Raw genomic sequence first — 27,832 nt, 5'->3', positions numbered from 1 at the left:
AGAACAGCTCATCGTTCCAGGAGGTGGCAGCCGCCTGTCCAGGTCAGAAAGCAACTGCCAAGAACTTATTGGCCCCTGGCTGGCAGCCAGCCGTCCATCTGTCAGCTCACATCGGCATCCGGAGGGCGGCAGGGGCCTGGTACTCACAGTGCTGCCTGTGCCTGGCGCTGGCCCCCGGGGGTTTTCCACTTGGCTGGGCAGGGTGGACAGCGAAGGCTGTCACGCCTGGGTGCTGCGTGCCCCAGGGCACCAGCAGGAGAGTGACTGGGTTGGTGCTGACCATCATGCCAGCACAGGCCACACTCAGTGCGTGTGGGGGCAGCCACCCCCTTCCACCTGGCAGCCGCCCTCCTCCTTCTGCAGCCTTTTGTGCCTACCCCGGGGTTTTCTGGGGACACGAGTTAGTCTTCTCTAGATTGTTAAAAGGAACTCGGGGCCTCTATGAACAGGCAACATGCTGGTGGTCAGTCCTCTCGCCTTGTGGGCTGGCATCTTGGCTCTGCCACTTATTGGTGACAGAGTGGGATAGCCCAGGGAACCCAATGTCCTCCTCTGGCCTCTGCATGGACAGGCACACACATAAATTAAACCCAGAAGTGAGATTATGCAGTATTTATCCTGTGCGCTCTGCAGGGATTTTTCAAACCCCCCTGTGCCTCGATTTCTAGGAGACTTTGCCTACAGATAGAAAGAAATTACTGGACAAAAAATTCTTACGATAGTGAGAATCTTCTGCCAGCAAGATGGCTCAGTGGGCAAAGGCACCTGCTGCCAAGCCTGACAGCCTGGGTCCTGTCCCTGGGACCCACACGGTGGCAGGAGAGAACGGACACCTACGAGTTGCCCTCTGACCTCCACATGCGTGGTGAGACACGCACAGGCACACTTATAAATAAGTAAGCGGAAAAATAAAAATGCAATAAAAACCTTTAAAATTAGAAGTCTAGCGGTCTCACAGCGTACACTGGGGAGAACTTTCAGGTGCTGTACACAGGAGGAGGGGCCCCCAGAGATCAGAAGGCTAATGGCGGGAAGACATGCCTGCACCCGGAGCCTGCAAATTTGTCACTTCTGAAATGAGTCGCAGTATGTGTGCTTTAGTTGTCTTAACAGAAGAGCCCATGCCTGGATTATCTGGGGGACCGGGTCACAGCTGTCCTTAAGGCAGACTGAAGAGGAGTCTTGCAGAGAGTGGTGGCCAGGGGTACAGGCTGAAGTTACTTGGAGCCCCCAGGAGCCGGGGTTGCAGGACAGGCGGTCTGCAGAGCCAGCCGAGGAGGCAGTCATACCAGCAGCCTGTTTTAGTGCCAGGTCCACTAGAACGTGAACTGAAGAAAGTTCTGGCTTGGAAGTTATGTGGTCTGTGAGTTCTGCTGGCACAGAAAGACATGAGCCAGCGATTTTTAAAAAGTTGTCAGGATGGACAGGCACAGGACTGTAACCCCAGCATTCAGGAGGCAAAGGACAGCCTGGGATTCAAACAAAGATCATGTCTCTTTAAATGGCATCAAATGAGACAGAAAGAATGCTGCTAAGAGAGGACATGTTACTAGAGCAGCATGACAGTCCAGCGTGACATGCAGTAAGCAGGTCCCAGGTGAGCACTGCCAGGTGTGTTAACATGTATGTGGTACGTGCGCACCATGCATACCCATGTGCCTGGAGGCCACAGAAGGGTGCTGGGTGTCCGGCTCTATCCCTCTCTGCCTTACTCCCTGAAATGCTCAGACCCTGCCAGGGACTCCCTCACTGAGGTTTCTGTCTGTGATGGGCAGCTCACTGGGAACAGAGCCTCCCTGTCCACTCAGCCTCTCGCCTCGGGCCTGGGCTTCCCACACATGTGCTCAGTATTTACACTCCAGTGTGAGACAGAAGTACACTTCTGTATGGAAAGCCCAAGGCAAGTCACTCAAAATGTGGTCTCAGTCCTCCACTGGGTGGCCCTGCAGTGAGCCACATGGGTTGGCATTTCAGCCCCACAGTCATTCAGGACTCACTAAGCCGGAGCTAGCCTGGCAGCCCGCATCCTCCTGTCTCCACCCCCTCAGTACTGAGGTTACAGGCGTGTTTGTCTGTGCCTGGCTTTTTACATGGACGCTGGGGATTCAAACTCAGGTCCATACACATGCAGAGCGAGTGACCTTATCCACAGAGCATCTCCAAGCTGTGGGTATTATTTCAAAAAGACTCACAGGAGCAGAGCGGGGAACGATGGTGCTTGGGTTTGGGGTGGACTAAGGATGCCTCAATCAAAGTGCAAGGTTTCAATCAGATGGTGGGACTTAGCCACGAGACGCCTCTGCACCCTGCAGTTAGTGATGCCCTGCACGCTGAAGACTGTGGGGACACTTCAAGCACTCTCGCCCCACAGCGACAGCTACGTCACACATCCTCGGATGCCTGCGACATCAGAGCACCAGGCTGCTCAGCGCGCATGCGATAGTCACTGAGTGCCAGGCTGACCACCATCTTTCACAAAGTCAGCCTGGAGTTCTGGTGACTTGCCAAGGCTACCTGAGGAAAGCTGTGTTACCCTGCTCTGTGGGCAATGCCCCAATCTCACCCTGGCTTCCTCCAATTGCCCCCTGACCTGTACTGGACACAGAAATGCTGTGGCACCCGCTGGGACTCAGCCAGGCAGCCCAGATGACCCTCTCACTAAAGGCCATGTCAAGCCGTGCACAAAAGTCTGAATCCCACTTGCAGACAGCCCCAAAAGACAGAAGATTCCATAGGTAAATTATCTGCCTCCCAAAGAACTGAAGCCAGGCACTTCCAGCTAGCAACTGGAACACTAAACCCCCACGCTGGAGGGCATCTGCTTAACCTAGAAAATGTACAGCCTCCTGGGGCGGAGGCAAGTCCAGGAGACCCCCACAAATCAGATGGGACCCCAACATGCCAAGGTATTATGTAAGAGACCCAGAATACATTTAGCTCTCCCCTCCCTCCTGCAGGGACTCTGAGGCAGCAAAACAGAAGCCCAGGAACTCTCAGCTGTGGTGGCCTCTGCAGCTCTTGGTGACCGAGATTCTCAATGCATAGCTGGTTCCCAAGCTTAAGGGACTCTCATACCTGGAAAAAATGTGAGTCCTACACAGAGGACACATCTTCATCTTAGGCCTCTAAGAACCCCTTCCAGCCCAGCAAAAAACGAATACCACTCCTCAGAACAAGACACGCACAGCAAGAAGAAGGAGAAGACACAGGCCGAAGAGCCAGCGGAAACATCAGACAGGCCTCTGACTTCGGAGACTGAACTTTCCAACACCAATCATCTGCACGCTGCTGTTTGTGCATGCGTGTGCAAATGTGTGCACACGCATGTGGAGTCAGACACCTGGAGCCTCCTCAATCATTCCACAGAATTCTTTTCTGAGAAAGCATCTTCCATTGGACCTGGAGCTAGCCAACTTGCCTAGACTGGCTTGCCGGCGAGCCCCAGACCCTAGCTCTGCTTCCCCAGTGGTGTGAGCACATGTATGATCACAGGTGTGCAGTACTGCACCTGACTTTTTGTTGACATTGCTGTTTTACCACATATGGGAGTTTGCCTGCATGCATCTCTGTACTCGCAGTGCCTACAGAGGCCAGAAGAGGGCATCGGATGCCCTGGAGCTGGAGTTACAGTGGTAAGCGGTCTGACTCTGGTGCTGGGAACCGAACACCCCACTCCAACCCTGTCCTCTGGAAGAACAGCCAGTGCTCTTAATCACTGAGTCATCTCCCCAGGCCCCAGGCCTGGGTTCTTAATTGGATCCCAGAGGATCAAACTCCAGCTCTACCCCATGGACATTTTTTTTTTAGGTTTTTCGACACAGAGTTTCTCTGTGTAGCTTTGGAGACTGTCCTGGAACTAGCTCTGTAGACCAGGCTGGCCTCGAACTCACAGAGATCCGCCTGTCTCTGCCTCCCCAGTGCTGGGATTAAAGGCGTGTGCCACCAACCCCCGGCTCCCCATGAACATTTTTAAAGTCCCCAAATGCAAGGAGCTCTGAGTGCCTGTACCCACTCACGAGTGTATGAGCGGCATAAAATTTACACCTCAGGTTATTTGAAAACAACGCAAAGAGCCGGGCATTGGTGGCGCACGCCTTTAATCCCAGCACTCGGGAGGCAGAGGCAGGCGGATCTCTGTGAGTTCGAGGCCACCCTGGTCTACCGAGCGAGTTCCAGGACAGCCTCCAAAACAATGCAGAGAAACCCTGTCTCGAAAAAACCAAAAAAAAAAAAAAGAAAAAAGAAAGAAAGAAAAGAAAACAACGCAAAGGCATACACGAAGTTGGAGCAGAGAGGAGGTGGGGGTGGACCTGGGAGAAGTTAGGAGGGTGGGAGTTGAATATGGAAGAACACATTATATGACATTCTCCAGAATTAATACAAACACTAAAAATCCTTTTATAAAACCCATGTGTGTGGGGTAGGGAGTGGACGTGTGTGGAGCCAGGGGTCAATTGCAGATGTCATTCTCCAGGAGCGCCTGACAGGTCTCTCACTGAACCCAGAGCTCACTGGTTAGGCCAGGCTGGCCAACATGCCCCGAGGATCCCCTTACCACCACCTCCCCAGCGCTGGGGTCATAGGCATGCGCCCTGCTTTTGACATGGCGCTGGAGATCTGAACTCAGGTCCCTCAGGTTCTTAGCCTCGCCACACCCTGACACTATCCTTTCACGGCACCGGCCAGCGGCACGGGTACAGCAGTCCTTCCCAGTGAGGGCCACCAGCTCAGAACCACGACGGCGGGCGCTGCTGCTGACCCCACTCCTGGCCATGACATCACTACGGAAGACGGACCAGAGTCAGCGTGATCAGCTGGCCTGCAGGAGTGGAAATGCTGAGCCGGAAACCCAGGAGTGGTCAGAGGCTGACGAGACGCATCCCGAGCTGGAACTATGCTGGGCCTAAGAAAGGCTCGACGCGAGGCCCAGTGTAAGCTCCTGAGCCTGGCTAGCGCTTGGCGACCTGTCTCTGACCTGTAACCTCCACATGGGGGTGACTCAGCCAGACCTGATGCAAGGTTGCCCGCTGCCTAGCTACCTGCCTGCTTGGTGGAATACTATTGACCCTCACTCCTCAGGTAACCTTACCCTACCCCAAGATTCCCATCCCTTACCTCAGCCCTACCTGAGTTCCTACCTCAGCCCTACCTCAGTTCCTGCCTGTTGGAATAAATCGAGATCCTGCTTCGACAGACAACCCGACTCAGTGTGGGTTCTTTCTCCCCGGTAACTAATGGGGGGAGGGTCTGAGTCGTCGACACTCACCATCCTGCTCAGCTCTTGGGGGGGGGGCTGGACTGGCCCTTTCCCCGCTCTACCTGCATGGAGGACCCTGCAGAACTAGTGGCTGGGAGAGAGTCAGATTCTATTTCCTTCTTGATCTGAGTGATCTGGGGCACACACTGGGACACAAATCATAACCAGGCCTGTACTGGGCTGGGACCTAGTCATAACCACATCTCCACGCAGTGACGCCTAAGGACATGGGTCAAAATTTCTTTCCCACTTGCTGTTTTCCTCTCTTGTGAGGGAGGACTCGCCATGTGGAATCTGCACACAGGCAGCAGTGCCTGAGGGGACACACCAATTCCATCGCTAAAGCAGCTACCTTCCATTAAGTGATTGGGGCGGGGTGCTCACTGGAGTGCGAGGCCTGGGGTATTTATCTGCAAACAGAGAAAACGTTCTGAAGGGTGGCCTCTGCAAATGTCGCCCTCTGGGCTGGGAGCTGCAGTGCAGGCGTGAGGAACTGGGTTCAGATCCCAAGCACCCCTGTAAAAAGCCAGACAAGGACTTTAGGACCTGGGGCCCCCGGGGCCAGTCAGCAAGCCAATCAATGAGCTCCAAGCTCAGAGAGATCCTGCCTCAAAAGATCAGGCGGAGAGTGGCTGAGGATGCCACTGGGTCCCACACACAGATGCGCAGCAAGGCATGCACCCCTGCACTAGACCTTCCTCCCAGGAGCCACTAATGGCTGGGTACAAGGTTCAAGGCCGCCCTGGATTTTCATGCCAAGTTCTCAGCAGGGACGTGACTGGCTAGTTACTAAACATCTCCTTTCTTGAGTCTGGCATCCTGCATAAAATAGACACCTGGAGCCCCACCCTCATGGAGCTTCTAGAAGGACCCAATGGGCTGTGACTGAAGGGTGTGGCATGCAGGACACAGCCTCTGGGTTCCAGCACAGCAGCTCAACCTCGGGCATCAGTTCCTTGTCACCAGCGTGGGGCAGCCATCGCCCTCACTCTGCAGGGTCTTTATGAAGCTGACTCAGTAAAGAGCTGGCACTGTCACACCAGGCTAGTGCTGTTAGCAGACAGACGAGTGAGGGCTACAAGCTCATGGAGCACCACACGCCCGTGGTCCTCAGAAGAGGCACGAGGGCGAATGGGACCACCCTCTTTGCTCCTGATCTCTCTCTCCTCCCCACCCCCTTGATAGGAGGTTAGCTCTAGATGAGAGTGACCAACAGGCCCCTCAAACAGGACATAAAGACCATATAGGTGATGGTGGGGTTGAAGAAACCAACCTAAGTAGGAGGAGTGATTATTGTTGTAAACTCCAGCTGAGGTTCCAACCATCTCCAGGGACTCCCTCTCCACAGGGCATGCTCAGACTATGGTTTTCCTCCCCCATGGTGAGGTCCCAATGTCAGGGTTACATAAACCCTCACTCACGTGTGCAGCTTCCTTTTCTTTCACAACTTTTTTATCACATCTATGGATGTGTGTGCTTGTCACAGTGTGTACATGCGGAGGTCAGAGGGCGGCTTCTGGGGGTGTGTGCTAGTCAGAGGGCGGCTTTGGGTGTGTGTTTCTTAGAGGGCGGCTTCTGGGGGTGTGTGTTTCTTAGAGGGCGGCTTCTGGGTGTGTGTTTCTTAGAGGGCGGCTTCTGGGGGTGTGTGCTTGTCAGAGGGCGGCTTCTGGGGGTGTGTGCTAGTCAGAGGGCGGCTTCTGGGGGTGTGTGCTTGTCTGAGGGTGGCTTCTGGGGGTGTGTGCTTGTCTGAGGGTGGCTTCTGGGGGTGTGTGCTTGTCTGAGGGTGGCTTCTGGGGGTGTGTGCTTGTCTGAGGGTGGCTTCTGGGGGTGTGTGCTTGTCTGAGGGTGGCTTTGGGTGTGTGTGCTTGTCTGAGGGTGGCTTTGGGTGTGTGTGCTTGTCTGAGGGTGGCTTCTGGGGGTGTGTGCTAGTCAGAGGGTGTGCACATGGAGGTCAGAGTGCAGTTCCAGGGCGTTAACTCTCTCCTTCCACCATGTGGATCCCAGGGATTGACCTCGTCAGGCTTGGTGACAGTCTCCTTTACTGAGCCATCTTCATGGCTACTGCTTTTACTTTCAAGACAAGGTCTCTCTCTTTCCATTGCCCAGGCTGGCCTTGACCTTACTTCTGCCCCAGTCCTTCTGCCCCAGTCTCCTGAGTAGCTGAGATTCTAGGAATGTCCTCACATGACAAAGTCATCCCCAAACATCACAACGGAGGGGGCACCATTCACTGCTAGGTAGGTGCCCTGGCTCCAAATCCCCAGCGGGCACAGGACATCTGGTGGCATTGACAAGAGAAAACTGAGGGGCCAGAAAGCATGACCCACCTTACAGAGAAGAAAACTGAGATCCAAAGAGGCCTTGTAACCAGAGACAGAAAAGCCAGAGCTCTGTGCACGATCACCCCCCACAGCTTACAGGGAAATATACAGAGCTCTGTGCACGATCACCCCCCACGGCTTACAGGGAAATATACAGAGCTCTGTGCACGATCACCCCCACGGCTTACAGGGAAATATACAGAGCTCTGTGCACGATCACCCCCACGGCTTACAGGGAAATATACAGAGCTCTGACACAACCACTCCCCACGGCTTACAGGGAAATATCCAGAGCTCTGACACGATCACCCCCACGGCTTACAGGGAAATATCCAGAGCTCTGTGCACGATCAGCCCCACTGCTTACAGGGAAATATACAGAGCTCTGTGCACGATCACCCCCACGGCTTACAGGGAAATATACAGAGCTCTGTGCACGATCACCCCCACGGCTTACAGGGAAATATCCAGAGCTCTGACACGATCACTCCCCACGGCTTACAGGGAAATATACAGAGCTCTGTGCACGATCAGCCCCACTGCTTACAGGGACATATACAGAGCTCTGACAAGATCACCCCCACGGCTTACAGGGAAATATCCAGAGCTCCAACGCTTGGCCAACAGGCTGAGAACGGAGCCTTGTTTCTACTTTGCATCTCTACTAGAGATGTTGTGGTCTCCATCCCAGACCACAGCCCACCCCCAGGGCCCCCTGCTGTTTTCCTAGCATTTCCACTGGCTCTGAAGCCTCTGCTCCCTCCCTCCCCTCACACCCATCTATGTCTTTTATAGTCTCCTCCCCACTAAAGTCACCTTCACCTCAGCCCTGTCCCCAGTGTCCCTGTCCTAGCTTCTCTGACTCCTTGAATTGGGATATTGTGTCTCAGATGCATCAGGAGTCTCCCCACCCCACAGCCACTTCCTAAGGCAAGGACTGTTTTGGAGGCACCAGAAGGGAGGCAGGACGGTCTCCTGTCTTCCTCCTCCGTGTTTAAAGAGCTCACACCCACAAATGGCCAACGAAGGCACACAGTGTTCCAAATCCGTGGCCACCAGGGAAAAGCAAGGCAAAAGTCTACAGCCAGAAAACAAACACCTCTGAGGAAAAAGAGAACTGAGAACCAATCCTGGGAGAGTGAGGGGAAGGTGAGGCCTTACCACAGAGCCAGTGTTAGAGTGAGGGGAAGTGCTGGAGACAGAGAGGCCTTACCACAGCGGGTTACCCCACCCCGCTGGCCACCTTGGAGGTCAGTGTGGAAGCCAGGTAGGTGCCCCAGGTCTATGATCCTATCTGAGGCAGGAGAGTCACAAGTTCAAGCCCAGCCTGGGCTACACTGAGAGATTAAGGCTAGCCAGACAATTCAGTGAGACTTGTCTCAAATAGCTAGAAAATACAAGAAGGGCATGTAGGTTGTTGGTAGATATATTATTTATGATTTGTTAAAGCTTGCCTGAAGATTCAGAAAGCAAAGTCAGCCTTAAGCTATGGAGATCAGGCAGTAGTGATACACACCTTTAATCTCAGTAGCCAGAAGCTAGAAGGTGGTGGTAAACATCTTTAATCCTAAAACTCAGGATTCAGAGGTAGACAGATCTCTTTCAGTCCAAGGTCACCCAGATCCATACAAGACAGATCCAGTCCTAAAGAGAAACAGCTCACACAAAGATGATCTCAGCACGTGGGATCACACACTTTCATCCCAGCACTAGAGGGTATGAAAGACAGGAGGAGGGTCTTCAGCAGTCAGTGTCAGGCTGTCCTTCTCCAGCCACAGTGAGGACAGGAAGGCAGTGAAGTCTCAGGATTCTCCAGCCACACCAAGGAGAGGTTACAGTATGAGGTTTGGTGAAGTCAGGCTCTCCTTTCATTCTGAGGTAAGAGCTAGTGACCTGCTGCATTGCTTTTCTGATCTTCAGCTTGAATCTTGAATGCAAATACCAGTCACTGGATCTTTTATTTATTCATGTTACAATAGAGTGCTTACCTATCATGATCTCTCTCTCTCTCTCTCTCACACACACACACACACACACACACACACACACACACACACACACACACATGCACACAGAGACAGATGGACAGAGAGAGAGGAGAGAGAGAGAGATTGATTTCACGACTCAGGCATAGCGTTTCTGGATGTACACACCAGAGGATTCTAGGTCAGCAAAGCACAGAGACGCTGGCATAGTCATGTTCATTGCTGTTCACCAACAGCCAAGCTATGAAACCAGCTTACATTCCTATCAACAGACGATAAAGGAAATGTGACCTCTATCCACAAGAGTATTATTTAGCCACGAAGAAGAACAAAATTAAGTCATTTGCATGAAAATGGATGGAACTGGAGATAATCCTGTTTGGTGACTAGGCCAGTCTTAGATGAGTAAGGCATGTTTCCTCTCATTTGTGGATTTAGAGGACAAAGAAACGGACGTGAGAGTAAGGGGTGTTATAAAAAAAAAAGGGAAAGAGATGGGGGTAAGAAACAGTTAGTAAAGGAACGGATTCACCAAAACACCCTGCGAGCTTAGGCACATCACCGTGAAGTCAGCTTATTGCTCCCAAAAAGTCTGGAGGGGAAAGAAAAGACTGAGATAAGAGCTGTCTGACCCACTGTGCCCTGATCTACACTTTTAGTCTGAAAGTATCCAGGGGAAGCTCTCACCAGTGACCCTGAATAGACCCCACAGTTAAACTTTTATATAACCTTCCTCAATGGTTCCACCTTATTCACCGAGGCACAGAGCTCCAGCCGACACTCCCCAGGGATTCCCCCCTTTATGCCCCTCTCCCAAGCGCTGCAGTTACAGGCTGGGGTCACACCCAACCCCTGGATTCCATGATAAACACTTTACCCTGAGTAGTCTCCCAGCCGGAAGCACCATGGTTCATGTTCTGTCCCTGGACACACGCTCAGAATCAAAACCAGGGGCTCAAATCCGGGCACATCGTGTTCCTACTGAGCCAAAAGGTCTCTTCGAAGAGGGGTAGTTCTCAGACCCATCTCCACCAAGTACTCACAGCCGACACATTCCCAAGGGGAGAGGAAATGGGGAACCAAGAAGGTTCCGGAGATAGAGGATGGGAGCATGCATAACATCCCCCGACAGCACACTCCGAAATGGCCGAGGTGGGTTTGTTTGTTTGTTTGTTTTTTGAGACAGGCTCTCATGCAGCCCAGGCTGGCCTAGAAGTCTTCCTGCCTTCACCTCCTCCTGGTTACAGAGGTGAGCCTGGCTTCTGCAGTGCGTGCACGATGAGCACTCTATCAGCTGAGCTACTCCCCAGGCTTGCTCTCGTGTGTATCTAACTACGTTCCCCCCAAAGGAAGGATGGGGAGGCGGCTATGAGGAGACACGGGGATGTGGCAGGCTGTGCGGCTGCCCCGGGGACACGGCGTCTGCAGCCGTCTGCCTCATGCATTCATGCGGAGATTTTTCTTTTGAGTATCTGCTGTGTGCTAGGCTGGGCTCAGGGCTCTGAGACACAGTCCTGCCTTCCCCAGGTTGACATTCTGAAGGGAATCAATGAACCAAGAAAAATAAATAAATATGGGGGCTGGAGAGACAGCTCTGTGGCTAAGTGTTTGCCACACAAGTCATATGAATACCTGAGTTTGATCCCAGAGTCCACAAAAAGAGCCAGGCTCAGGGGTGCGCGCCTGCCGTCCCCATGCTGGGAAGGCGGACACAGACAGCTCTCTGAAGCTGATTGGGTAGCCAGCCTGGCTAAGCCGGCTGAGGTCCACGTCCGGTGAGGGATTCCGTCTCATAAAACACGGTGAAGTACCACTGAAAAGACACCCAGCGCCAACTCTGGCCTGCATATGTTCAGCATTGCCTCCCACAAACACAGGCACACACAAAGTCAGGCGAGCCAGCATTGAACCATAAGCCAAAGAGGGATGGATGGCGTCTAGGAAGATGACAGAGACAAAAACAGGGAATGAGGACGGACGCCCTGGCACGAGACCTGCAAGAGCCTGTGGTTCCATCCCTAGCACCCGCCAAGCACATGCAAAGTGCCCTGGACCCAGGGGAGGGGTGTCGTCCAGAGCCAGTGGAGAGCAGGAGAGGGAGAGAAGATCGGAGAAGCTGGGAAGGGGCGGACAGGAAAAGAAGGAGGAAGGGAGCGGCACGCCCATTCTCTCTCAGGTGTGAAATCTAACGGTGGCCAATCCAGATGGGGTCAGTGACGTCACAGGGCACGCTGTCACATGCTGTTAAGGCACAGTCCATCTGATCTGAGAATGGCTTAGAGCACAGTCAGCACAGTTCAAAGCTGCCTGGAAAGGTGATGAGAAATGACTGACACACACACACACACACACACACACACACGCTCGCACGCGCACGCACGCACACACACGCACACACACGCACGCGCACACGGCGTGTGAGGTGACAGCCGAGCTCACTGGCTCAGTCAGCCCCCGTGAAAACATGGATCAAGCCCCATGCTGGACCTGTGAATACATGTGATGGTAAAAAGAGGCGTTGTAGCACACACCCGTGACCCGAGCCAACGGGCAGACTGCGGCAGGAGAGTATCTGGCTAGCTTAAGTTCTCAAGAGTGACTCCTGTCAATCAAATCAAGTAAGGTATTTGGATAAACTGTCCCATGCCTGTCTTTCCAACACTGAGGCGGTAAAGGCAGAAGACTTGGGAATTCATGGTTACCCTTGCCCACAGGACTGGTTCAAGGCCAGCCTGGGTTACATGAAACCTGCATCAAAAGAAAGGGAGGACGTTAGCCTGTCAGTTGCTAGAGACAGACTCCTAAAAATTGCAAACTGAACCTGTCCTGAGGGCCTTGGGCAGGGTTAGCCCAACCTGCTGGGGTGCAGATTCACTGCGCTTAGATCCGGTGTCTTGTCTACCCGGAAGCCTCAGGAATCCCTGATCTCGGCTAGACTAACAAATTGGAGGGAGAAGAGACTCATCAAGACCCGGACAGCATCTGCTCTGCAGACGAAAGAAAGACCTTTTCTTTAGCAAAGACCTAATTGTCAGTTCAGCTAACTCCTGGGTAATTCTGTGCCTCAGGGCTGCCGTACCCTGGGGGTCACTGCTGTACCCTGGGGGCCACTGCCGCACCCTCGGGGTCACTGCTGTACCCTGGGGGCCACTGCCGCACCCTGGGGGTCACTGTTGTACCCTGGGGGCCACAGAGGCAACTGATGTCTGGGATCTGGCTCTGCTGGTGTCCGAGTCAGACGCCAAACAGCACCCTCCCTCTCCCTATTGAGCATGAAGGGAAAGACCGTGGCCACCAAAGGTGCCAATTTAAAGCCCAGTGTGTGTCTATTGCCAAGCTGTGAGGCTCAAGAGTCTCAGCTTCTCTCCCCTGCTTTGATCCTGATGAAGTGAGGGGATGGACATGACAGGAATATGGGTGTGACTGACACCCAGACTCAGACCTGCATCCTCCAGTGCTACTACTAAAGTGTGTGTGTGTGTGTGTGTGTGTGTGTGTGTGAGACACTCACGATCCTTTTGCCTCAGTCTCCCAAGTGCAGAGATTACAAGTCATAATCACACCTGGCTTAGATTTGTTTTTGTTTTCTTTCACCTTCTAGAGATGAAACCTAAGGCCTTGTACACGATAGACCAAAAGTCCACCACTGAGCCCACCCCAGCCCTCACTGAGGGATCCCAGGCAGGGCCTTTACTGCTGCCCACACCCCAGGCCCCCAAGTCTGCAGCCCCTGCTAGGTTTTCTGCTGATAGTAACCCAATACATGGGAAGGAAGCGCCAGCCGTAACCCGAGCAGGAGCTCAGGAGCAGTAGCTTCCTGTGTGCCCTTGCTGTCAGAGTGTTGTGAATTGAGCCTTAGCCTGAAAGGTGTCAGAAAAGTGACAACTAACAACTCACACCTGTGTGTCTCCCAAAGGAGCAACTCAAGACCCAGAGCCCACAACCAGAATCAAAAGCTTCTCGGAGTAACGGGCTGCTGAGTTCGAGGTCCGTGCTCCATGCCCAGCTTGGCTAAAGAAGGAGAAAGCTTAACAGGAATGTCGTCCACCTTTTATCTCAGCTGCTCAGGAGGCCAAGGATGGAACATTACAACCTGGGGGCCAGCCTGGGCTACCAAGTGAGCATACTGGAAAACAGTGTAGTGACACCACGGGGCTTGCATGTCTCCAAGAGTTCACACACCTAGAGAAGGATGAGATGGGGGCGAGGGGAAAGAGAAAGGGGAGGGGAAGGAGCAGGAGGGGGAGGTAGGGAGAGGGAGGAGGAGATAAATACACTTTCATCTCCTAGACCCCTCCCCATCTCAGTCTGGCTCTGACCACACAGCCCTGTCCAAGGTGAGGGCCTTGTGTCTCTGGGTGAGGACTACACCCTCCCACACAGGTGGAGGTCACCCACTTCCCAGTACCTCTAGCCCTGATAAGGCACAGTGTCCTGGGCTTGGCAGCCTTGCCCAGCCCACAGCCCCCTCTTCCTTCCTGTTCCACTATTTCCTGTGTCTGCCTCAGCTGCCTCCCTGCTGTCCTGGGAGGAAGATCATTGCCTGCAAACCGCAGGGACACTGGCCAGATGCCCCAAGTGAGGCAGACGGGCATTTATCACCTCAATTCAGGAGGACAGCCCCAACCCTGTAGACAGACGAACAACAAGGGGAGATGGACGAGACAGGTCAACACCGAGCAAGAAGGTCACCAGCAGCCGGTAGGCCCTTCCCGGGAAGAGGCCAAGGCGCTGTCCAGCATGCTGAAACTGCTCCTTCCAAAGTGCCAGCTTTCCCTGAGGGTTAACTGGAGATCCTTGGCAAGGAGACCCCACCACCAGGATTAATTGAGGAAGCCATTCATAGAATTGTTGCTATGCAGAAGCATGAAGGAAGGGCTTGGTAGTCCCTGTCACCTCTCTGGGCAGCAGGGAGGCTGAGTGTGTACATACCCACCATCCAGCTTGAGGGAGGTCCTAGAGGTGGGTTAACCATCAGGCTCACGGGCTGCCCAGACACTCCGATGCTGGAGAGAGCCCTATGGCATGGATGAAGGAGACGGGAGTGTTGTGGTGGCCAAGGTGGCAGCTTGCATGGAAACTACTCAGCCTAGTGTTACTCAGGTTCCTCCTGCCCCAGCTTCCCAGGAGCTGGATTGACAGGTATGCACTGTGACCCTCACCTGACAAAGCTGGATGGAATAAGAAATCCGCTCAGTCTCGTGCGATGAGAAGGTGTGGGGGAGTTTTGCCACCCATCGAGCAGATACACGGAATGTGCTTTCCCCGGACATCCTTCAGTGCTCACGCTGAAGGCCCGGCTTGATTCGTGCTGTGTGTCCTTTCCCAGCCTTCTCCCGCCACAGCCCAAGAAGGAAAACACTATCGCTACTCCTCTTTTCACAAGAAAGCAGACATCTGGACGAGATCACGGCCAAGATCATAGACTCCCACGACCCTAAAGCCATGTCTTCACCCCTGGCTCATACCAACTGGACATTTCTAGTAAAACACACACGCTTGCACACATACACACTCACACACACTCAAGACATACACACTCACACACATGCACACACACTCACATACTCACACACGCACACACTCACACATGCACACACTCACACACACTCACACTCTCACACACTCACACTCTCACACACTCACACACTCACACTCTCACACACTCACACACACTCACACACACACTCACACATTTGACATTGTTACAGTCAGTGTGCAATGGGGTAAGGCCCATGCGTGTGTCTGTGGAGGTCACAGGACAGTCTGCAGGAGCTGCTTCCCTCCTTCCACCCCAGGGGTCCTGAGGACGGAAGTTACGGCGGCGTCGGGCAAGCACCCCTCCCTCAGGACCGACTGTCTCACCAGCCCCTGCGGTAATATCTTCTGTACATTCACTCCCTCCCTCGTCTTTGTGCAGCCCAAATAAGGGGACAAAGAAAGGAAGCCCTGGGCCTCCCCTCCCAGAGTGCTCTGCCTTAACTCCCAAGTCGACACCCACAGAACTTTTGACTTTGGAGGAAATCATGTAAGATTCAACCAACTGACTCTGAATGGAGACAACTGCCTTGGTTTAAATCTACCACTGTCAGTGGTGGCTGTGTGAAAGCTATTTAACCCCCGAAGCCTCAGTTTCTTCATCCGTGAAATGGGAAGAACTTAGCAATTTACACACAGACAGACTGTACTGACAAGACCTGTTATTGTTATTTATTTACTTATTTATTTATTTTTAGCATCCATTCTGTAGCTAATACCAGACAGAGACAGGCATGGGGCACAGGCTACTGGGAGGCTAGGGCAGGAGAAATGAAGTCCAACACCAGCTTGACTACCAGAGCGCAAGGCCAAGTAAGATCCTGTCTCAGAGTAAAGGGGGTTTTGTTTATGATTTGAAGTGACTTACCTACCACCCACTGAGCCATGCTCCGGAGCCCTCACTGGGGGTTCTAAGCCAGCCTCCGCCCTGAGCCACTGTCCCTCATGTTGTGATGCACTGAGAATAAGTAACTTGCATAAAGCCACACTGAAATTGAGCCCAACATTCTGGACCATCAGCTGATGGCATTCGTGTCCTTACCCACAACTCCCCACTCCGCATTTCTTAAACGTCCATCTCACACATTTCCATTTTAACTCCCAGGATTCTAAATGTAATGAAAGCACACGTAAAAAGAAACTGACAAGTCACAAAATCAACATTTCTCCAAGGCATTTTCTCTTCTTTTTCAAAGAGAAAAACAGAAACAACCCCCCACACACAAACACAACAAATCCATGGTTAAGATATTTCCCATCAAATCTCACACAAGACAAAGGCAAAAAGCCTTGGCAGTCCACAAGACACAACGCTGACTGGACACTGCAGGCTGCTCGGGAGTGGAAGACAGCCAGCTAATCAGCAAAGGCTCAATGCAGCTACCACTTGTCTCAATGCCCAATCAACGCCCTAGGCCCGCCCTCCGAGGCAGAATTCAGCACTGAACCTGCTGACGGGTGGAGGGCGGGCTGCGGAGCCTGGCACTGGTGCACCTCGGCGGACCCAGCAAGGCCCAGGGTGGGATGTGAGCACCAGGCCCGAGCTGAAAAATGTTACCAGACAGCAAGGAAGCGCGGCTGACCAGACAAACAAGCGAGAGACAGGGGAGGGGGAGGCTGCACAGAAAGGAGGCAGAGGGAGGGGATGAGGCAGGTGCAGAGCAGGGGAGGAGCCACAGTCAGGGACAGGCAGTGGACAGGGTCTCCAGATCACGAGGAGATGCAGATCATACACACACACACACACACACACACACACACACACACACACACACAGAGTCAAAGACTACAGACCAAAGATGTATTCGCTCACACTGTATGACACACACACACACACACACACACACACACACACACACACACACATAAATACTGCCGGGAAAAAGAAAAGGGAGTGGGTACAAGCACTCACCTGACATGGGGACCTGGAACGAGACACGGGTCCTCTGTAAGAGCAGTAAGTGCTCTTAGCCACCACGCCATCTCCCCAGCCCTACTACACAGTTTAGTGACACAGTTGGCCTGCTGGGTTGTTTAAAGATGAGCTTCTTAGCAAGAGAAGAGAAAACTGTCTGACCCCATGTCAGGGCCCAAGCCACAAGAAGAACATGACGGACAGCATGCCCTCTGCAAACACAAGGTACTATGCTATCCCACCCAGGACCTCACGACAAGCCAGCTGCACCAGACACACACTCCTCTGAGGAGAGACATGGCCTTGAAACAAAAGTAAGTGGCAGTGGTGGTGTTAAATGTGTTCCAGACCTAAGGGGGATGAGCCCAGCCACCAGGATGGGTGGTTAATTCTGAGAGTGAATCCATGTAGGGAGGCCTGCTTGAATGGCCTAGTCAGTCAGTAAGGCGCTTGCTGCACAGCAAAGACCAATCTAGGCGTAGGTACATTCCCAGAGCTGGGGAGACAGAGACAGGAGGACACCTGGGACTCCCTGGGGAGACAGAGACAGGAGGACGCCTGGGACTCCCTGGACAGCTAGCCTAGTCTACTTGATTAGCTCTAGGCCAGGGAGACTCAGAAAACAAGGTGGGTGGAGGTTGACCCTGGCCTGTGCATAGAGATGCAGGAACATACACCCACAACTACGCATTCACAGTGTAGACACGAACCTACACACATCCACATGCACACCTACAAAGACAGAAACTCGCACCATACCCCTACACACCCTCACACACTCAGTGTACATCCTTACACACACCAGCACATAACAAAACGCATACCCACAAACACCCACTCACACCCACACATGCCTGCACCTACACAGACATACACACATCTACAGTCATACTTATAAACATTTAATGTATACACTGGCGCACACGCACACAGATACAAACTTACACACACACACACACACACACACACACACACACGTATACACAGATGTACACACAGAAGAATAGGGAAAAGAAAACAGGCACATCTTCCACAGTGTTTCCATAGACAACCATTTGTGGACTCTGTCCTAACTAACGGATTCCCTGGGATGGCTCTTAGCGTGCTGGTGTTACTGGGAGATGGGAGCTGTCTGGGAAAGAGGGCCTAGGGCCATCCCGCAGCACCCCACCCCGTCTCCACCCGTCTCTTCCAGGCTACAGCTGTGAAGAGAAGCCTTCACCACTATCTCCAGCCAGCACACCAGCAACCATGGAATGAAGCCTCTGCTCCCACCAGTCAAAGTAGACCTTCCTCTTCAAGTGGGTTATGTCGGGCACTTTGCTATAGTGACAAAGAATGTGATTAGGATGTGTGACATCCACCAAGAGCAGCAGGACCTGGGGAGGCAGCGGGAGCCACTAGGAAGGACGACATGACCATAGGAAAGAGAGGAGAAGAAGGTGTCCAGGGAAGAGGGACTCAACTGAACACCTGAGCGACCCAGAGAAGAGCAGAGGGAGGGGAGAGAGGAAGCCCCCCCAAGGTGGTACAAGATTGCCAGGTCCACCCTGGGGACTGACAAGGGTTCTTGGAGTCTCTGCAAAGATTGGCTACACACAGTTGCTGTTCTAGTTAGCTCTAACTGCCAACTGGACACAGCTTAGAATCACCTGAGGGAGTCTCAACTGAGGAGCTGCTCAGATTAGATTGGTCTGCAGGCAAGCCTTTGTGGCAGTGTCTTGATTGTTAATTGATGTAGGGGGCAGCGCCATTCCCTGGGCAGGTGGTTCTGACTTTTCTGAAATAGCTAGCTGAGCCCAAGACCGAGAATGAGCCTGCAGGCAGTGTTCCTCCATGGTTTCTGCTTCAAGTTTTTGCTTTGACATACCTTAGTGGTGACCTGTGGCCTGGAAGTATCAGCACAATAAATATTTTCCTCCTCTGAGTTGCTTTTTGGTCAGACAGTATCACAGCAACAGAATGAAAAGAACACTCCCAGACCCATCTCCATTTGCTTCTAAGCACAAGCTCACATTTCCCAGCTTCTGTGACTGACTTCTCTCCAACATACACTATTTTTCTTGCAGTGCTAGAGATCCAACCCAGGACCTCATGGAAGGCAAGAGCTCTACTGAAGCCCCCCTCCACTGGAATATGAACGAGGAGACACGGTCCAAGTCCTTTCCAGCCCCACAAACTATCCCAGTATCTCCCAAGTTCATTTACTGTCTGTGATTTATTGTTAACAGACTCAGAGTTTGGGAAAACTGCAGTTTGAAATAAAGAGCCACAATATGGCAAGGGCTCTGAGTTGTCAATCATTTGGAGAGACAAGAGTGACAACTAGAAAGCACCATTTTTGACATTTTAAAAAATTCATCATTTTAAATTTATTTTACATACCAATCACAGTTTCCCCACCCTCCCTCCTCCCACCTCTCCAACCACCTCCCTTCTACCTGCCCCATCCACCCCTCCATTGCCATCTAGATGGAGTAAAGCTTCCCATGGGAATCAACAAAGCACGCCACCATAGGGAGTAGGTTCCAAAGAGCCAGCTCATGCACCAGGGACAGGTCCTCAAAAGTCCAAGCTACACAACTGTCACCCAGATACAAAGGGCTTAGGTTGGTCCCACACCGACTCCTTAGCTGTCAGTCCAAAGTCTGTGAGCTCCCACAAGCTCAGATCAGCTGTCTCTGTGGGTTTCTCCATTATGATCTTGACCCCCACAGATCATGCTCATATAATCCCCTCTCTTCAACTGGACCCCCAGAGCTTGGCCCAGTTCTTGGCTGTGGATCTCTTGTATGTGTTGCCATCATATACTGGATGACAATTAGCATAGCCACCAATCTGATTATAGGGGAAGGCCAGTTCAGGTACCCTCTCCATTATTGCTAGGAGTCTTAGGTCATCCTTGTGGGTTCCTTGGAGTTTCCCTGGCACAGTCCCAGAAAGACAACCACGGTATGTAGTCGCTCATAAGTGGGTATTAGATGTAAAGCAAAGGATGACCAAACTACAGTGTTCAGCCCCAGAGAAGCTCAGTAACAAGGAGGACCCTAAGAGGGATGCATGGGTCACCCTGGGAAGGGGAAATAGACGAGATGTCCTGGGTAAACCGGGGGCAGGGGAAGCAGAGGGGAGGGGATGGGAGGATGGGAACATGGGGGACCAGGATGGTTGAGCTGGGGCAGGATGAAGGGAGAGAGTAATGAAAGATATCCGGATAGAGGGGGCCATTTTTGATTTTTAATGGCTAACAAACTTCCGTTAAGTTGAAGTCATTCTTAGTTTGGAACCATTTTGTTGTAGCAGCCAGTGTGGCAAGTGTATATACATTTGCTTTTCACCCACAGCTCATTCCTTGTATCCACATCTGAAAATCCCTTAGAGACATGATCAAGTCCAAACCGTAAGTTCATGCAGCCAGGAACCCTCCACACACAGTCATCACCATGAGACAAAGACACATTTCCAAGCAAAGGCCGTGGCCCACTGATGAGGAGCGCCCAGACACCTAGGTCTGCAGGGCTAGAGCGCAGCCCCACGGCTTAGCAGGTGAGGGCGATCACCCTTCCTGGGTGGTGAATGCGGCGTCTCCGGCCCCACTGGGTTATGTCGGGGACTACACGGCCGTGTGTGCGAGGCACTATAGGAGCTGCCAGCTACAGCAGGCCACTGTTTTAGCTCCATCAGGCTGCACTTGCTGCTATAAATGGCTTGGGGACACACGTGCACTAAAGAACATTGGGCACAGGTCTCCAAGCCCAACCCAGGCCACACATGACATAATACTAGACACGCCTTGACACCCTTGGGAAAAATACGCTAAAGAATGCGATGCAGTTGCCTACCCTGTTAGCACCACGACAAAGTCCATGACGTTCCAGCCATTCCTCAGGTAGGAGCCTTTGTGGAAGGCAAAGCCGAGAGCCACGATCTTAATTCCAGCCTCGAAACAGAAGATTCCGATGAAGTATGGTTCCGTGTCATCCTGGAAGGGACAGAAGGCAGTGTCAGTGGCATGGGTGGTGGGGGGCGATGTGACCCCCTAGGCAGCACACCCAGAGATGTGCCACCTGCCCCTCCAACAGGCCAAGTGACCAAAGGCCACAACCTCTGAAAATAAGCCAAAGGAACACTCTGGAAGCTGAGCCGCCTCAGATACTGTGTCACAGTGACAGACCGCCAAGAACAACACAGTTCCTGGGTTAGGAATCCTGAGCCTCCACCCTCAAGAGACACGGATGTTGCCTTGGTTGAGACTACGGATGCCGAGAGGGCGTGACCCAGCAGCAGAACCTGGCCTAGAATCCACCGGTGAGAGGCTGACAGTGTTGCTCCAGGAGTAGAGCCTTTGCCTAGAATCCCCTACTAAGGGGCTGGGCCATGGCTCAGTGACAGAGCTAGTCTAGCACGTGTGAAGCTTTGGGTTTATCCTCAGTACAACATAATAACAAACAGGTAATAAATAAACAAATCAAGGCTGCATTTGACTCCCAGCAGAACGAAACAACCCTAAAATGACATAACTCAGACAATGAACTCTGGGTGACAACTGGTTCTGAGGTATTGCCGGCACCTGCGCTAGGCACAAAACGTTATCATGGCGACATGAGGTGCCTGCATTTCTAGTTCTGCAAACGTGAGGATACGGCTGTCAACCCTGGATATATCCTAGAGTAATTCTGCTGAGGAAGATGAGCACGAGGGGAATAAAGGCCAAGGAAGAGTGTGAATGGGCCTCGGTGACTGAATTTGAGGAGTGGGTTCACAGTGGCTAACTTCTCTGTTCTGTATTTACACATAGTCACATTTTTTCATGAAGATTTTTTTTCTGAGCACGAAACAGAAAGTAGAATCTGGACTGAGTATGATGCTTTCATGGACAGTGTGATAGTCCCTGTGCTCTGGTATATATCAGGTCTGCTGGGTTTCAATGGTGGGGCTGGGCAGTGAGGGTCTCCATGGCCCCAGGTCACTGATGATCGTGTAAGGTAGGTCTTCTCCACACAGCTCTCAGGCCAGGGTCCCAGATCCCCTCTGCCCCCCTGCTCACCAGGCGCTCGGACATGGGCGTCTTGTCGTCGTCAGGGAGGTGCTGCTCCAGGGCCAGGACGATGCAGTTGGCAATGATGGTGGCCAGGATCATGTACTCGAAGGGAGTGTGGGGGTTAAGGAGCAGACCGGCAGCGGCTTTGTGCTTAGCCTTCTGTCCTCTCCCTAGCCTGCCCCTCGTTCCCTCAGCCCTCCTCATCCCGACTCCATGCGCACACACAGCCACCTGCCTCATTTGTCTGGGGGGCACCCCTGCAGCTCCCAGCCCTGCCCCTGTGACTTTCAAAACATGTTTCTATTAGCATGTGCTAGCTACACATGAGGGTCACATTCAAGCCCCTTCCCTCTCCCTGTCTCTGTCCCCTTTCCACCCAGTCTCCTAGTCCATCTTACGATTCCTTTCCTTTCCTTCTTTCTGACTCAGTGGGTTTAAGATTGTTCACAGGCAGTGACTACACCCCTAGGGAAAACGCTGCCCTAACTAACTGCATGTGAGCCTTCAGGGAAGGATGAAGCCATGAGATGCCCTCTTCCCTCCATGACAGGTGCTGACAGTCCCAATCTTGTGCAGGCAATCACAGTTGCTCTCAGTTCAAGAGTGCCACAGCATGCCATGCCCCAGCCTGTCCTCCAGCTTGGACACGTTTGCCCCATCCCTGCAGTGCAATCATTCCAAATGCAGGAGCTCTGCACTGGCTGTGGGGCGCAGTGCCAAGGGCAGAAGAGAGCGAAGTCCCCGGACTCAGAGAAGCGAGTGTGGAGAGTGACTCCAGCACACAGACCACACTAGATAGTGCCACAGTGCAGAGAGCACGGCCCTCTGCACGAGTGTGCTAGCATCCAGGAATCCAACCGGCCAGAGATGAAAGCATCCAGAGAGAGGGAAATGTGTCAGGCTGGGCACTTATGTTTGGACCCTGAACAACACACTGCAGCAACTACTGAGAGACGTGCCTCGTGTTAGGTCCTCTCCTGTCACCTAGAGATGAGCTGGCATCTCTGGGAAGAGGTGTGCAGGTCGGGAAGGCAGGGTTGACTGTCTGCAGATTTTGGTGTTCCTGGGGTCCAGGAACTGAGCCACTGTGAATATGGAAGCATGACAATGGGTCACACTTACAGGAAGATGGCAAACGCTATGGAGAGGAGGCAGGAAAGAGACTTGGGCCTGGAAGATGGCTCACTCTGTAAAATGCCTGCTGTGCAAACCTTAGGGTCTCAGCTGAAGCCCAGCACCCACATGAAAGATGGGTACATTGGTGCACCCAGGCACTGGGGAGGGGGGGTGGATCCCAGGGCTTGCCAGCAGTCCAGCTTCAACAGGGGACTGTAGGCTTACTGAGACACTGTCTCCAACCCTTACGTGCAGAGGGACTGAAAAAGACGCCTGGCGCTGACCTCACCGACCTCTGACTTCTGCGTGCACACACCCACACACGTGCAAACACACCTACACATACATACACACACAGGTGCAAACACACCTACACATACATACACACATACAGGTGCAAACACACCTACACACACACAGGTGTAAACACACCTACACATACATACACCCCCACACACACACACCAAAACTGTGATCTGCTGTGACACCCAAAGCATAAACAACAAAAGAAAAACGGACATGGGCCAACAAGACCGCTTGGTGGTAAAGACACTTAGTAACAGTCCTGGCAACCTGAGCGGGATCCCTGGAACCAACATGGTGGAAGGAGAAAACGACTCTTGAAAGTTGTTTTCTGATCTCCATCCATGAACTATACGCATGTTAACACACCACACACCACACACACACACACACACACACACACACACACACACACACACACACACCAAAATGAGCCCCGTGCATGCGTGGCCCATCCGCTGCAGATTTTTAAAAGGAACCACAGGGAGGTATCAGTTCTCACTGCCACATGAACAGCAGTAAATAAAACAAAGTTATAAAGCACCAAGTGCTGGGGGTACTGGGAGGCTTGGGAACCCTGTGCACTGCTTCAGGGAGCGTGAAGGTGTGTAGCTACCTTGAAAATTAGCCTGGCATTTCCAAGGAAGGTTAATTATGGAACTACCACCCCACACTGGAACTCTACTCTAAGGCACAGAGCCCAAAGAATCAGGAAAATCAGAACTCAGACACACCCTGCAATGTGAATGACGGCAGCATATTCTTGATGTGCCAAAAAGGGGGGGGTGGAGTCTCCTAAATGGGCGTCGCTGGACGAGCAAGTAGGAAGAATGAGGAGGGTGTGCTCTGCCCAGGGTGGACCCTGCTCAACTCTAAAGAGTGACGCACTGGTACACGGGCAACCCTGGAGGACGGGAGGCGAGGGAAAGCAGGGCCCAATCGGCAGATCCCAAAGGCGGCTTCCTGGGTGCTGGGGCCGAGGGAGGGAGAGCGATGGCTTCATGTGTGGGCACCAGATACGCAGCTGCATGAGAGAAACCTTGACTGTACCAACCGCCAGGCATTAGTTACTTGAGAACCTCTTAGGCATTTAGGAGGCAGAGGCAGACAGATCTCTGTGATTTTAAGGCCAGCCACGTCTATATGGCCAGTTCCAGGCCAGCGAGGGCTACAAGTGAAGTTCAGTCTCCCCGTGGGGTGTTGGGGACAAGGACATGGTTCAGCAGGTAAGAATGTAGAGGACCCAAGTTCAGCTCCTGGGACCTGACACCACCTTCTGGGTTCCGTGGGCACTTCTCTCTCTCTCTCTCTCTCTGTCTCTCTCTGTCTCTCTCTCTGTCTCTCTCTCTCTGTGTCTGTCTCTGTCTCTCTGTCTCTCTCTCTCTCTCTCTGTCTCTCTGTCTCTCTCTCTGTCTCTCTGTCTCTCTCTCTGTCTCTCTCTCTCTCTCTCTCTCTCTCTCTCTCTCACACACACACACACACACACACACACACACACAGAGTCTTTGTGGGCTGGGGGGATGGCTCAACACAGCCATTAAAGGCTGAGTCTCACAACCAAAGCGAATCTTTTGTAAGAAGTGGTCAGAGCAGGCATCTCAGGAGGGGATCGGACAGTATTTGAGAGGGGGAAGTGCCCTTCCCCCCTGTCTCTCTTCCTCACCCCAGGAACTGTCTGTTGGGTCCCTTGGGAGGGTCCACATTGCTGCTCCATCTCGACATACAGACTTTCACAGAGAACACCCCATGTTCGCCGGCTCTGTCTCTCAGAAGCAACCCTAGTCCATCACAGCTTGTGAAGGGAGCTGGCAGGCTGCGAGCACACAGATGTTAGCCATGCAACCCCAGCACCTGAGGACAGGGACGACGGACTCCCAGCCTGACACCGTGCCTGAGTGACCGCTGTCCTGGGCTCTGCACAATGTGCAGCAGCATGTATGCTTGCTGTCCGTAAAACTCAATGCATCATGTGTGTCCCCAAGGACAGTGTGCCCCCTAGGCTGAGCTGGGAAACCTTGACCCTCTCGGTGTTTCTCTTTGAGAAGGTGATTGGCTTGCTCTCCCCTTTGAATGTAGATCTGTTTGGCAGTCTGCTTGGTTTTCTGAGGCAGGGTCTCAAGCTGTGGCCTTGAACCTGGAGCCTCCTGTCTCAGCCTCCCAAGAGATGGGATGACATTTGGTACTCTGGAGGTGCCATCAAACCACCCTTAGAAAGTTGGAAGGGGCTGAAGCCTGCACCCATTTTGCAGGTGGAAAGGCAAAGGAAGAGACAGTAAACTAGGAGAAAGCATTTCAGGAAGGCCGGAAATAGGCCTGTTTCTGTTTGCTGTCAGTCTCACTGCTCAGCTGCAAACAGCAATTTAGGAAGACAACAAAAGCGCCTCACAGCCCATCAGGACTGGCTTCTTGCCTCTAGGCGCCAGCCACGAGTCCCAGAACAAAGCACTGCAAAGACTCTCCTCTGCCTCACCCTGCAGCCTGGAAAACAAGAGCCAATGTTTGCACACACAGAAAGCAAGGCCAAGCCCTCGCTGGCTATTTGAATGAGACTCGCGTCCTCTCTCAGTCAGCTCTCCCAGCCTGGGTGGCTGCTTCTTCGTAGAGCCACCATCTCCCTCTGGCACTCCTTATTCTCCTGTCCCCAGACGGCTGCTGTGACGCTGACTCTGCAGCAGCTGGCAACGGTGCTGCTGTGTCAGCAAGGTTCCTATGGCTCCAGAGCCCAGAATCCCCCAGGTCTGAAAGGAAGGCTCGGCATGCAGATGAGTGGAAGAGAGTCCATTCCGTCTCTGCAACTTCACTGTATTTTATTTGTCAGTTTCGGCAGTGCTGGGGAGGGAACCCTAAGCTTTGCGAAGCCTCGCAATGCTAACAAGCCACACCCGCAGCTCGCAGCTCGCAGCTCTCTTCCTGCTTTTTTACTTCAAGACAGGATCTCTTGCAGTCACCAGGCTGCCTTTGATGTCACTCTGCAGCCCAGGCAAGCCTTACACCTGCAACTCTGCTGCCTCAGCCTCCCAAGTCCCTGGAACGACAGACCCAGATCCCCAGAGTTCGATTACTGGAACCCATGGAAAAAGCCAGGCCTGCCATCCCAGTGCTGAGGATGCAGAGACAGGTGGATCCCCGGGGCTCCTCAGTAGCTAGTCTGGCTGAAATGGTGATCTCCAGGTTGGAGAGAGACACTGTCCAAGAGAAGGTGGACAATGTTTCTAAGGGTCACACACAGGAACTCACACAGGCAACCACATTTCTTTTAAAAAGCCATTTGTAGCACTGGAGAGATGGGTCAGTGGTTAAAAACATTTGTTGCTCCCACAGAGGACCCAGGTTCAATTCTTGGCGCGCACGCGCACGCACACACACACACACACACACACACACACACACACACACACACACACACGGTGGCTCACAAACATCTATAACTCCAGTTCCAGGGAGTCTGACTCCTCTTCTAAACCCCAAGGGCACCAGGTATGCACACGGTGAATATACACACACTGCAGCAAAATACTCATACACATAAAAAAATCTAAAAGAAATGTTTTTAAGGCCCCCAAACATGTTCCTGCCTGAGGGGACCAGCCTGAGAAGAGAGAAGGTTATCCTGGGAGGAGCTGGGGGAGGAGTCTCCTCAGCTCCGCCCCTGTACCTGACCTGTGCTGAGCAATGCCTGTGTGGCTGCACTGCCCCCTGGGCACAGGAGAGAAAGGCTCTGCGTCAGCAGGTCTGGAGCCTGGGACAGAGAGGAGGAGAGGGAGGCAGCGGGTGAGGCGTGGGAAGAAGGATGAATCTGCTGGGAAGCCAGGCTGCCTCCCCGCCCGCCCGGCCTCCTCTAACAGCCCCACAGGACCCACAGGGCATCCTGGTAGGATCCTCTAGAAATGACTGAGAACTGCCCAGGGAAAGACAAGGCTGCACTACTCACAGGGCCTTGTCTTTTGGGAATCGGTCCATCAAAGAAAAATCACTTCTGAAAGTGGACGCGGCGGTGAGTGCCCAGCCGCAGGAGCCCTAGGAGAGGCCCTCGTCTTCCTGCCTGCTCCCACGATGCCCTCCACGCCCCGCCCCAGCTCCAGCCCAGAAGAGGCTGGCAAGGGGCACGTGCTGAGGAAAGACACGGAATGAGTCAGTCAAGTCCGCAGGAGCCCACAGACCGGCTCTCAGAGGACCTGATATCCAGCATCCACAGCTTCCAGCTGCCAGCAGGAGAGCAGAGGGCCTTTGAGGCCAGGGTGTTGGAGCCCCAGTGCTCGCTACAATAAGCGCAAGCTGCTGTATTCTGCCACCATCACTGAATGAGGCACTGGGCCCAGATGTTCTGGTCCATTCACAGCTCGGCCACCATGGCAC

General features: G+C 53.0%; 1 protein-coding gene across 1 annotated transcript in view; it reads right to left on the bottom strand.

Moving 5' to 3' along the window:
- Window positions 1–27,832, bottom strand: part of Cacna1a (calcium voltage-gated channel subunit alpha1 A) — a 295,076-nt gene that overhangs the window by 154,107 nt on the left and 113,137 nt on the right. Inside the window, 2 exon segments of the mRNA XM_040736792.1 lie at window positions 20,859–20,998; window positions 22,064–22,169. Of these exon segments, the coding sequence (XP_040592726.1) occupies window positions 20,859–20,998; window positions 22,064–22,169 (246 nt within the window).

Source organism: Mesocricetus auratus, unplaced genomic scaffold (genome assembly GCF_017639785.1).
Source record: "Mesocricetus auratus isolate SY011 unplaced genomic scaffold, BCM_Maur_2.0 Super-Scaffold_100081, whole genome shotgun sequence".
Classification (NCBI taxonomy): Eukaryota; Metazoa; Chordata; class Mammalia; order Rodentia; family Cricetidae; genus Mesocricetus; species Mesocricetus auratus.
The sequence above is the reverse complement of the archived record's forward strand: the minus strand, read 5'-3'. Positions and strand labels throughout refer to the sequence as shown.